The sequence below is a fragment of the Macrobrachium nipponense genome, chromosome 46, assembly GCF_015104395.2.
Source record: "Macrobrachium nipponense isolate FS-2020 chromosome 46, ASM1510439v2, whole genome shotgun sequence".
In the NCBI taxonomy this organism is placed as follows: domain Eukaryota; kingdom Metazoa; phylum Arthropoda; class Malacostraca; order Decapoda; family Palaemonidae; genus Macrobrachium; species Macrobrachium nipponense.
In genome coordinates, this window is record NC_061106.1 from 40291711 (window position 1) to 40304334 (window position 12624).

The following is a 12624-nucleotide window of genomic DNA, read 5'->3' on the forward strand; positions in this document are numbered from 1 at the left end:
AAGAGCATTATTATTTCTTAAAATAACAAACCCGGAATTATATAAAAAATGAAATAGCTATGTAGAAACTTCGTGAAAATCGAACAACTCATTTCTACCCAGTGACGTCTTGTTAATAGATACTCATGAGATCAGAATATAGGGAGTTATTGTTTTTGTTATTGGCTAATATTTCTGTTGAGGAGCATAATTTCCTTTCTTTGATGTTTGTTAATAATGCCATGAGGTTCGGTGGGATCACCACTTTTAGGATTTTAAGACCACGACAAGAAAGCAGCACAATAATAATGCTTAAAAATGGGACTTGAATCGAATAGATGCCTTGAACTATGTAAAGAAGGAGAAAGGTTTAGGAGTACTGATTTCTTGTGTCAGTGAATATCGCAGGCCATTGAGGCTGTAGATCTTCTTCTTTCTCTACAAGCTTGTCCCTATTTGGGGTCGCTGTAATGGTTCTTCAACACATTCTTCCATCTCCTTCGATCCAGTGCATCCTCCTCGATCAATCCTAACTCCCTCATATCTCTCTTCACACAGTCAATCCATCGTAATTTTGGTCTACCTAACCTTCTCCCACCTGGTAGTCCCACCTCCATCATCTATAGATACAACGAGCAAAATATTAGCCATGGGAAAAAATTCTCAAACATGGGCCTCTCAATGTACAGGAATCTTCATTATTCATTGCAAGGATACTGACGAATCAGAGAATGTACTGAAAATCTTACCTCAGAGGGGCAGAAGGGATAGGATGATTCAACAATTTTAGAACAGTGACGACTTCTGAATGGGAGGTTCGAAAATTTGACATTTCTCTATGAAAATGAAAGTGCTGATGGGTTATATCTTTCCCTTTTTAAGCTGGATGACAATGGTACATGGTCGAACTCGTATCAGCTGAAGAAGAGGGAACAAACCACGAATATTTTCCTGGATCAAGGCTTTGTACATTAGAATGATATGCCCATACACTGCGCCTTCTATTAAGATGTGGTTACTGCCACATCTAGCCTATAGGTGCCATTTAACACAGGCTAGACTAAAAATTGTTGATGTTCAGGTCATAAATTCTTAAGGTCTACTGAGTCTGTAGATTAAAGCTGAACATAACCCTTTATTCACATTATCATGATGATTAGTATCCGTTTTATGCATGAAGGTAATCAGTCACAAAATTTTTAGGCTTTTCGGCATGCGACAAATTCAGTGTAGACCAAACTGTAAGGAATTGACGTGGATTGTTTCCCTTTTGAGGAAGTACCCAGCGTCCCTCAACATTACTTTTGTTATACCTTAAAAATAGTTCTTCTACAATACTGACGATAAAAGAAAACCAAATTTTTAAGGTCATTACAAGGGTAACTCTAATATTCTGTAAGATTTATTAGAGTGCGGTGAACTAGTACTAGTTACTTCACCATTTGAGTGGCCATGAAAGAGAAAAGAATAAGTGCATGAAATTAAATGAAATTCTTATCCTTCATTATATAAGTTTTTTTTAATATCGTAAGAATTAATATTTTTGGACAATTTAAAACTGTACATTTTTGGCAAAAAACATCTCGAGTTTCTTGCGATATTGAAATGTTTTTAAACATTTATATTTTTTTATCTCATAAACTAATAAAGAACACTGACGCATAAGTATTTAATACGATTCGAAACCATTACCATTACTAATATTTATTTATTTATTTTAGTTTATTTATTTATTTTTTATTTTCTATTTATATCTAGTTTATTTAGGTTTATTTAGTTTATTTATTTATTTATTTATTTATTTATTTATCCCAGTCTATCCTGCTTCCTTAAGTCCATCACTTTCCTAAAAATTTATGCTGTTTCTAGAAGCACGTTCTTCCGCATAAAGCCGGGGTAACTTAGCCTTTCAGTTTATTCAAATCTACCTTCTTTCAGTTCATTAAAAACTACCTTCAGAGATGTTGGAGTCCCGCTGTATTACACGGAATTTTCTTAACTGAAGTGTTGGTAATTGTCATATCCAAGCTGGATAATGCAGAGAACTTCGAAAACAAGCCGAATAGGGGTAGCTGAGAGAACATGTTTGAAATTTTACGATTCCTGTGAAATACAGAATAAGGAAATAGCGAATGGGGGAGCATGAACAAGAGAATACCAGTAAGCCATTGACGTGGTTTTGTTAAAAAGATCCCTACAGTAACGGAAGCAAATGGAGAGAGAGAGAGAGAGAGAGAGAGAGAGAGAGAGAGAGAGAGAGAGAGAGAGAGAGAGAGAAGTTTTATGTGAGTAGCTCCTTTTCATCACAATCTTTCAATTCTGGTCAGGAATTTAGTCTCCTTTATTCATGTCCAGTTACAGACACGTCGTCAACGACGTAACATATTTCCTAATTAGTCTAATGAAATTATCCGCAAATGTACGGATTTGTTATGCGCACAGATGCCATAATGTAACTGAAGCCATAACTGAAGAAGTTGATGTATGGCGTTTTGAGCCTTATTCGTTACTCAGACCGTATATATACTGTTCAGTCGTTACTCGTTGGTGGAAACAGTGAAATATCGACCGTATTTGAGTCTTGTTAGTCCTAATATTTTTGTTTTCTCTGTACTTGAGGGGCAGTTGTTTTCTGTTACGTTTTTCATGAGGTCGTACCTCCTGTGTTTGCGCAAAATGGACTCTTCCAGGTCCCCAAACTCATAGATATTAACGGGAAAATTAAAAAGTAAAACCAAATTCATGGTTATTAAATATAAATGGAAAAGTAGAAAAGTGCATTCGACTCGTGTTTAATCTTGCCTCTTCTTTACCGCACGAATTTTAATAGATTTCATGATAATATCACTACAACTCACGGTTGTTTTTAAGGGGTTTCATCCTCAAAAGTTTAATATTCGTTGGAACAGGTCCTAAATTGAGATACTGAGAATTTTTCCTTGATTCGTGACGGCTGCATTCCTCCATGAGATTTTTACGATATTTCCATTACTTACTGGTAAGTTTTTTGTGCATATCTACTTATGATCCTCTTGCTTCAACCATTTCAGATTCTGAGTCACGAGCTATCGCTCACTCAAGTTGTTTATCTCTTATCAAGTTGCACTCTTGTACTCTTCATTAATAATGAGTTATATTGACGGGTAACTTAATTATCTTGTTGTACAATTCATTTACCAGCACCATTTATATAAATACCGGTATTTGTAGCCCCAAGATCACGTTCTTTTAATATTGTTAACCATCTATCTTATGCAGGACCATTTTTCCTTGGAAAGTCCTCTCAATGGGCAAAATATATTTTTTTTTTCGGTTAATGGTGTAAGTTTTCTTTTATAAAGCCTTGTCAGCGATCATATTTCAAAGGTGGTGAATAGGTCAGCTTCCTAGAAAAAAATTGAGAAAAAAATCCCTTAATTTCCAAGTTTGCTGATAGCATTTTTGTGCAAATCAAATACCCCCAAAGCCAGCGCTGGAATAGACATACAAATTTTTTATTTTTCGAAGACATCTGCCCTTGTATTCTACATTAACTCAACACGAAACACTAGATTTTCTTTAAGTTAGCACCGTAAAATCAGCTTCTTTACACAGTTTAATTAAAATGTATAACACAACTGATTGACGCAACTGATTTTAATGTGCTAGCTTAATCTTAAACATCTTGTGTTTTCATGTCCGTGGTTTACTGGAAATGAGCAGGGGACTTTCAATTAACGTAATTGTAAGTAGCCATCATGTTTTAGACATGTTGATTATTCTGTTACATAACTACATAAATAGCTAGGCTATAAATAGGCTTCAGCGTAATTAATTTTTATTTTAGGGCCTTGTAAATGGGTTGGTAATGAGCACCTGTAACTTCTGCGAAAATGATGAAAACCTTATTTTCTTCACTATGATTTTTTTTTTTTTTTTTTTTTTTTTTAGTGTTATCGCTAAGTATGCTCAATTGTTATAAGAATATGCTGAAGTTTTCAGCCATGAAGTTGCCACTGAAATAGTTCCGTTCAGTACTAAAGGTCACCCGTTTTAATATAAATGGTATCTGATGTTGACTCGAGATCATTCATTCATTTATTCAAATCTCGTCGCGCCAGCACATAAGCCATCTTTGGGCAGCTTCATTAGCATTGTGAAGCTCTTCTTCGGTACCTGTTGGACCCGCTTGCTGAAGTTATCCCTCGTCCTCCCAACGCCACTTTGAGACGTGTTCAGTGTCCTCCAGTCCTCCTTCCTTGGTAAGTTAGTACCCAAGGGCAATGACTCGCAGGGTTCATGGACTGCGATAGCTTCTGGAAGTTGGTCGTATGACTTCCATTGATCCACCTTGTACTCGTGGCATCCTTAGGTGGCAGGCTTTCAACTGTCACGAAGCTTTTTCTCGACTGGAGGCGTCTCATCACTTCTTGGTGGTGGTAGAGGTATTTCTGGGTTCTTGATTGGCAGTGACGGCGGATGTGCGGTGGTGCTATAGTACTTGTCAGTCTATAGACCAATGGCAGCGGTGTTGGCTCAAGCAAGCCTGTGATGAGTGGACACGACTCATTCAGCTCAGCGGCCACTTTGCTCGCATGGCACGCTCATTCCCAAACTGCTAGTACTAGTGCTGATGGTCCCAAACTGCTAGTACTAGTGCTGATGGTCTCAAAGTGCTAGTACTAGTGCTGATGTTCCCAAAATGCTAGAACTAGCACTGCTGTTCGCAATGTGGACGGGTCTGTCCCCAACTGTGAAGTCACCAACTGGCTTATGAAATTAGAAGGAAGTTTTCTATCCGTTTATTCGGTAAGGTCTGTGTTCCCAAGGACCACTGGGTATTCCGAAGTATAAAGTGAGTATCATAGATATTAGGTTACTCATTCTATGGTTCTGTTTACCTTCTTTCCATCGAGTGTCAGTGATGATAGGAACATTTCGAAGTACATTGGCATTTGAAATATTCTTATCGTCACTGACGCTGTAGGCTACTCCATTCCTTTAATTACTTCATAAATTCACGCAGCAGTTGAGTAAGATTCTATCTCTTGTCAATAATATGAAGGTAATAAAGTAGGGGTACTTGATTTAAACTACGGATACTGAATAGCTGACTGGGTAGGTGGTCTCTTCATCTAGAGAGATGAATGTTTAGATAATAGATAATAGTACTAAACACAGACCGCACGTAATGTGACCTCAAACCAAGGAGGCAGAGAAAGAGAGAGAGAGAGAGAGTGGTGTGGTAGGGGTAATGTATGTAAAACCACATAGTTCATGATCCGGTAAATAAGAGGAATGGGACACTTCTCATCTTCTTCTTCTTCTTCTTTCTCTTCTACTCAGCCTAATCCCCCATTCGGGTCCCCGTTTCCAGTGTGCCTTTTTCCAGGCGTTTCTGGAATGGATCAATGAAACGACTTGTGTCTTTTCTTCTTTTTATTCAGTAAAAACAACGAACATGTCCACTATGAAAACATAAATACTACTGTTTCATCATCACTCGTTGTAAACCTTTCTGGAATAATAACATTAAAATCCTAAAAAAAAGGACTCTTACAAAAAAAAGGGAATAAGTTATATTACAATATATATAAATGAAGAATAAATAGGCAGTACCTGAATGTGAAAAAATGCAATCTGTGAAAATAATTATCAGAAATGAGGAGTTGAAATTGATTCAATGGAGACATATATATATACTATATATATATATATATAGAATATATATATAGTCTATATATATATATATATATATATATATATATATAGATATATATATATTATATATATATATATATATTATATATATATATATATATATATATATTATATATATTATATATATAATTTATAAGAAATAAAAGAGAGCCATAATTGAGCTAGCAATAAGTGACTATTTTTAATTACTGCTAAGTTAACTGGCCCGATTACCAGAATCTGTAGACCCAGTCAAATGCTAAAAGTAATTCTTGTTTAAGCCTCTTCGGACCAGCCGAAGGGGAGATTGTATTCATTTTGAGCGTTCTTCCTCTCTCGGTCTCTCGTTTTCCGTGAAGTTTTGCCTGAAGTTGGACAACGTATACCATCTGCAAATCTTCACAGCCGTACTTAACTTCTTTTGCACTTCTCTTCGCCGGAACTTCAAGTCCTTAACTAATCTCTTCCGCAGCTTCTTCTTCGTGACCTGAGATTCCAAGGGAGGTTCGTCAGATTATCATAAAAAATATTTTGGAATCAAAATTCCTTCGCTACCAAGTCGTGAATTCCTGATTTGCAACGAGATTACGATAACAAGTCAATGCTTAAAAAAATGGATTATTAACAAAACCAAAAGTGGCTCCGGAAGATGTTTTAACGTGATATGCAAAATGTCAGAATTAACGGAAGGAATTTGCACGTGAAAAGCAAAATGATTTGATTCATGAAAGCAACTCGGATATCAAATGCAAAATATCTCCGCTGATGGAAGCAATATCGACGTCAAATACATCCAATATCTTGACAAGTTCAAAAGCAGGAATACAAAATCTTTTAATCGAAGGAAGAAACATATGCAAATTACCATTAATGGTGGCCTTTGTGGCTAAGACCTGAGGAGCCTTTGTTGCCAAGACCCGAGGAGCCTTTGTCGACGTAAACGGTGGACGTTGTGTCGGGATCTATGTAAGCGGAGCTGAACCAGGAGCTAGGTTTGGGGAACCATGAACCGAAGCCGCCTGCTGGGACGCTGTTTCCGGGAGAGAGGAAGGAATATGGTCGAGATGAGTCAAAGATGAAGGGGATTGTGCAAATAAAAAGGTGTCTATAAAGCCCCAGTACCATAACAAGTATATTCTTTGCTCAGAATGGTACTGAGACTTTATGGACACCCCGTGTGTTTCTCGCTTGACAGACCCAGACAATATTTTGCATGTGGTCCTTATGTCATCACCCCCAGAAAGGTTCTAACTCAAAATCAAACCTCTACCCCGTGACAGACATGCAAGCACAGACAAAACAAATGAAATTTTCGTTTTTACCGGTGCTGCTCACCTTTTCTTCAGGTGGCACCACCTTTTCTTTTGATGACGTCATTAAACTCAACCCACAACCCCCACTGTAAATCCTATAATTATCAGTTTTGTACACCCATAAAATTAATCTGATGTGGTTTATTGTATTAGAACTACTTTCACTTAGTCATAAAGCAATGTAATTCAAAATATAACTCTCTCTCTCTCTCTCTCTCTCTCTCTCTCTCTCTCCGGCTCTCTCTCTCTCTCTCTCTGCTCATCATTAATCAGATACATAGATATATATATATATATATATATATATATATATATATATATATATATATATATATATATATATATATATATATATATATGAGCATTTGAACGAGGGAATAAGATGATTGAGATAGTTTGTTTTGGTTCTTATCTCCCTTGGAGACGGTTCCAGAGTCCTGCCTGTCCTCCGTAACTTTTTTTGTATACTTTTTGAAAAGGAAAATCAGTACGGCTGATGAGGTCTACTGATCAAATAGACGAAAGCTCCCGTCTTTTATGTATTTTTAATACACATTTTACATAAGTGTGGACTTTTATTACATTCAAAATATTCCAGTCACCCGTTATGGTGATTTATATTTATTATATATATATAATATATATATATATTATATATATTATATATATATTATATATAGATATACGTATATATATGTATATAATATTAATCTTGTTTATTTAAAACGCAACACACGCTGGGGTCGCTTTTCTTCAGTTGGAAAATATTGGGGTCGCTTTTCTTAAGGTGAGGAATTAACAGGGGTTACAGTAAGGCAGTGGCGGAACGGCGCTTTGCACCTTATCCCCATATTTAAAGATTCTTGGCAAGCTCTGTATGTTCTGGCAAGAGGTAATGTTGCGCTGCGTGCGCTAGCCACAGGGGTTACAGTAGGTTTGATTATTTTTGTACTGAAATTGCAAGACAATACGCTTTTAATTAACTATTGATTGTTTGTCTAAATTTGTGTTTTTAACAAATGTTTAATAAAGTAGTTTTTAATGAATATATATCTATAATTTTTTCTTCTTTTTTCTATAATATTATGAGCTAAAGTGGGTCACTTGAAGATTGGAGACACCAACATGCAGGGGTAGTTTATCTTCAGGTGGAAAATATTGGGGTCGATTTTCTTCAGGAGAGGTATTAGGGGTCGCTAATCTTCAGGTGATCCATATATGGTATATATATGTATATATATATGATATATACATATATATATATATATCTATATATATATATAATATATATATATATAATATATATATTCATGTGTGTGTGTTTGAGTGTGTGTGCTTGGATAAAAAAATAATTGGCAAATCACTATAATAACAAGCACGAAAACTTCAGTATGCTGCTCACGCCTTCTTACCTGGGGTGCTTATCGAAGTAGACAGTGGACACTGGTCCGCTGCTTCCACCGTGACCTAAACCAGGCTTGCCACCCGCACCGCCCAAACCAGGTTTGCCTCCAAATCCGCCTCCAAGTCCAAGTCCGCCCAAGGGACCGCCGAAGCCACCCTTGTTAGGGTAGTTTTGGTTCCCTTTGTCCTGGTACTCGTTGCCTACCTCCTCCAGCGGGATGATCGAGTAGACGCCGCTGCCGATGCCGGCGCTGGCGTCGTGGATTCCTTTCGTTATGGACTCAGAGAAGCCCTCCCCGAGGTTCTTCACGGCGTTCGTCATCTGGAAAGAAGAGGAGTGAGTCTAGTTCAAATAGGCTGAAGACGTGGGCGCTTGCGCCCCCGCCCTGCCCTCCCCTGAAATCCTGGAAAAAGGGACGTGTATATATATATATCATGATATATATATATATATATATAGATATATATATATACATATATATATATATATATATATTATATATATATATATATATATATATAATTGCTGTATTCATTAAAGAAATACAGGCGCTGATACTATTTTTGGAATTAACCTGCTAGTTCAAAGGGTCAAAAGTGTTTGCCTGCTTGATACCGGAAACTATCCAAGCCTGTATTAAGATTTGGCCCAACCTTGGAGGAATAATAGCCAACAATCCTTCCCGCCCAACCCCCAACCCTTTGGAAAATACGCGGCGGCCGCCCATGGCTGAAGTGCAGAATGCAAAGTCCTTTACTTGGAATTTTCTTTTCTTAACTGATTACGCTTGAAATGAGAGACTTACCGGGAACCGTTAGCTAGAACTACAGTTAATTCTATGCAAGAGTTAGAAATAACTGAATTCTCTATAGTCGATAACCTTTAAAATATATGTGAAATGGAAAAGCTAAATAGGTATAGTCTACTACTGTTGTGATTTCCTTATTCTAACAAGTATCTATTCACAGGATATATCTCATAGGCCCATGGATGGTCGCATGCTGTTAACAACAAAAGAAACAGGGGAATGGTTTTGTTAAGTGTTGCTTTATAGGTGTCCTTACCTGGCTGATTCCTTTCCCGATGGTCTTGATGAACTCGGGATACCTGACGACCAAGACCTCCGAGGTGGTAGGAGAGTCTAAGGTCTGACTTGGTACTCCTCCCTTCGGATTGCCGTAGCCGGGGTCTGGGTACAGCCAGCCTGCGAAAGGGTTGAAGATGCCCGGGCCGTGTGTGTCGTAATGTTCGGGAGGTGGTTTGCCGTAAGACACGGAGACGATACCGTCGTTGTCTTCGTGGTGTCCAGTGCCACTGGGTCTGCCCTTGTTGCCAAAATATGAGCCACCACTAGGTTTATTACCAATTCCGGTTCCAGGACCTCCGCTAATTCCCTGTCCTGGAAAGAGTCCCGACCAGCCGGATCCCCATGATGGTCCCTTCATGATGTCTGATATCCATCCCCAGCCCCATCCTGGCTGACTTCCGCCTCCTTCAGCGCCGCCGTGACCTAGGATGCCGCCACCGCCGGGCTTAAGCCCCAGCCCAAGCCCACCCAGTCCACCGCCGCCAATAGAGCCTCCTGTGGGCTTGAGGCCACCCCCGCCAATGGGCGGCAATGGGGCGGGTAGAGGGAGAGGAGCTGGTACGGGTAGTGATACGATGGGCGTCTGTAATGGAACGGGTTTTGTGAAGACTTTTTCCTAGTATGGTATTCAATGATTGTGAGAAACATTATTTTTGGGTCTAAGATTCATAACGACAAGAGAAGACGAAGAAGAAGAAGAAGAAGAATACGTCATCAATTGAAAATGAAGTAACATGAAACTGAAGCTTCCAAAAGCAAGAGAATCGCCAGAGACAATTTTAAGCTAGAAAACATCTCATGTCAGGAGCGTGAATATAATAATGTTTTCATATTCATGAATTTGGACTTCATTAAATTTTCAATTAGGCGTTTTCAACAACAACAAAAATTTACATTAAGTAATGAACTAAATACAAGGTTACAACGGTCCAAACCATTACAACATTCACTTCGTAACCCAGGTGTGCAGAGGGAAGGTAACATTACAAACTCCTTTCACGTCATTGTATTATTTGTCATATCCATATCTATCTGACCCCCTGATCTCTAAAAAGCGTCTGACAAGTTAAACCTCCAATTGCGCTGGAGGCCTTTCTCAAGCACTTAAATGTCTAAAACCCAAACTGACCTCGGGTCACGTCTGGAAATTTAGAATGTCCAAAACCTTCGTCACCTCTCAAAGTACTTACTATCTGTCCAAGATCACTGCCGATGCCGCTCTGCTCGTGCGAGGGATGGACAGAAACCTCAACTTTGGTTTTCTTGTCAGTCCTTCTGCGTCCTTCCTCCTGCAGCACTTCCTTCTCGACGGGTTCGACGGATGAGCGAGCAGGGGCGTGTCCTGTCAGGTCGAAGCAATGCGTCAGTCATGGGGGGAGGGGGTCAAGCCTTAATGAGTTTCACGAACATCTGTCGTGTCATTGCTGTCATGGGTGTTTGGTTTGACATATTTAAGTCTGACATGACAGTTAAACAAGGGAGAGACAGTTCCGTAATGGGTATTTGGTCTGACATATTTAAGCCTGACATGACAGTTAAACAAGGGAGAGACAGTTCCGTAATGGGTATTTGGTCTGACATATTTAAGCCTGACATGACAGTTAAACAAGGGAGAGACAGTTCCGTAATGGGTATTTGGTTTGACATAATTAAGTCTGACATGACAGTTAAACAAGGGAGAGACAGTTCAGTAATGGTGGGTATTTGGTCTGGACATATTTAAGCCTGACATGACAGTTAAACAAGGGAGAGACAGTTCCGTAATGGGTATTTGGTTTGACATAATTAAGTCTGACATGACAGTTAAACAAGGGAGAGACAGTTCCGTAATGGGTATTTGGTCTGACATATTTAGGACTGACATGACAGTTAAACAAGGGAGAGACAGTTCCGTAATGGGTATTTGGTCTGACATATTTAGGTCTGACATGACAGTTAAACAAGGGAGAGACGGTTTCGTAAAGAGAAGGAAAGCTAGACTTGTAAGGTAAACTGAAACAAATTCACTCGTATAACATCTCCAGGTCATGAAAGACAGATAAATGAAGTCACATTTAAGTTTGAGATGAATACCATAAAATTGCGCACGAACAAACAAAACGAGCACGTAGGTCGCAGAACACTTTCCCCTACCTCTCTCTCTCTCTCTCTCTCTCTCTCTCTCTCTCTCTCTCTCTCTCTCTCTCACCTGGCTGTATATCTGGATAGGATTCCCCGCTGAGCCAGCCCGAGATCAGTCTCCCTTCGGCATATTCGGACGAAACTCCGGCGAGGGAGAGCGCCGTCAAGGCGATCGCTATATGAAGCCGCATCCTCCACCTCACCTAAGAAACAGATGAAGAGATGATTAACTCATTGCGCATCGTGAGACTTCAAGATCTCTGTGGTATACTGAAGGGTGCTTTTCATGAGATATTCAGCCATATCTTTTAAAGACGAGTTAATCCGTGATAAAATTCTGTGTCACATTTTAAAGTACAATGACCATTCAGGAAAAAAATGATGGAATTTTGGAAAAATCTACTTATTGGGATTTGAGGGATGATATCATTATTACTCTCTATAGACGAAACTCATAACTGACAAAAAATTTACATTGCAAGAAATCATTGACTGACAGATTGTTTGCTGACTTGGAATAAAGCTAAAAAAAAATGTCAGTTTTCACTGAGCCCCACATTATACCAGCTTTGCATAAAGTTCATAATGTACTTTAGAGTAGGTGATAGATCCTAAGAATGGCGGGATTGAAATGAAAGAAAGTAGCTTTAGTCGGTAATTAGGTACTAAATAAGAAACCGATGACATACACGATCAAATGACGGGGAAAGCTTTCTTGAGTGTACCCTAATGAAAGGGTACACGAACCCAGAGAAATCAGTAAAACTCAGGAATCTTGCATTGTTCTTGTATCCTGGCATCTGCCACTCATCACTTGTCACGTTGATATCAATATAATAACAGCTTTCTGATGGTCAGTGGTAGCGTTTTTAAAATGGAACAAATATCCCCTCAGGAACCCGCTTTTCAGAAACTCTCAAAGACAAGTGAATGCTGATTATGAAATTGTATTTTCAGGAAACGAACACTTTGGGGTCGTTCGTTTCGCTTTTGGTATCTTGTTTCTTCTTCTTCTTCTTCTTATCATTGTGCCTTGAAAT

The 12624-nt window shown here is 38.7% G+C and overlaps 1 protein-coding gene across 1 annotated transcript in view; it reads right to left on the bottom strand.

Moving 5' to 3' along the window:
- Positions 1-5813: 5813 nt before the first annotated feature.
- Positions 5814-12624, bottom strand: part of LOC135214943 (uncharacterized PE-PGRS family protein PE_PGRS46-like) — a 16533-nt gene continuing 9722 nt past the window's right edge. Inside the window, exons 2-7 of the mRNA XM_064249439.1 lie at positions 11652-11787; positions 10654-10805; positions 9441-10046; positions 8384-8697; positions 6524-6688; positions 5814-6145 (exon numbers count right to left, since the gene is read on the bottom strand). Coding sequence (XP_064105509.1) covers positions 6526-6688; positions 8384-8697; positions 9441-10046; positions 10654-10805; positions 11652-11775 — 1359 coding nt within the window. The 5' untranslated portion in view covers positions 11776-11787 and the 3' untranslated portion in view covers positions 5814-6145; positions 6524-6525. The remainder of the gene's footprint in view (positions 6146-6523; positions 6689-8383; positions 8698-9440; positions 10047-10653; positions 10806-11651; positions 11788-12624) is intronic.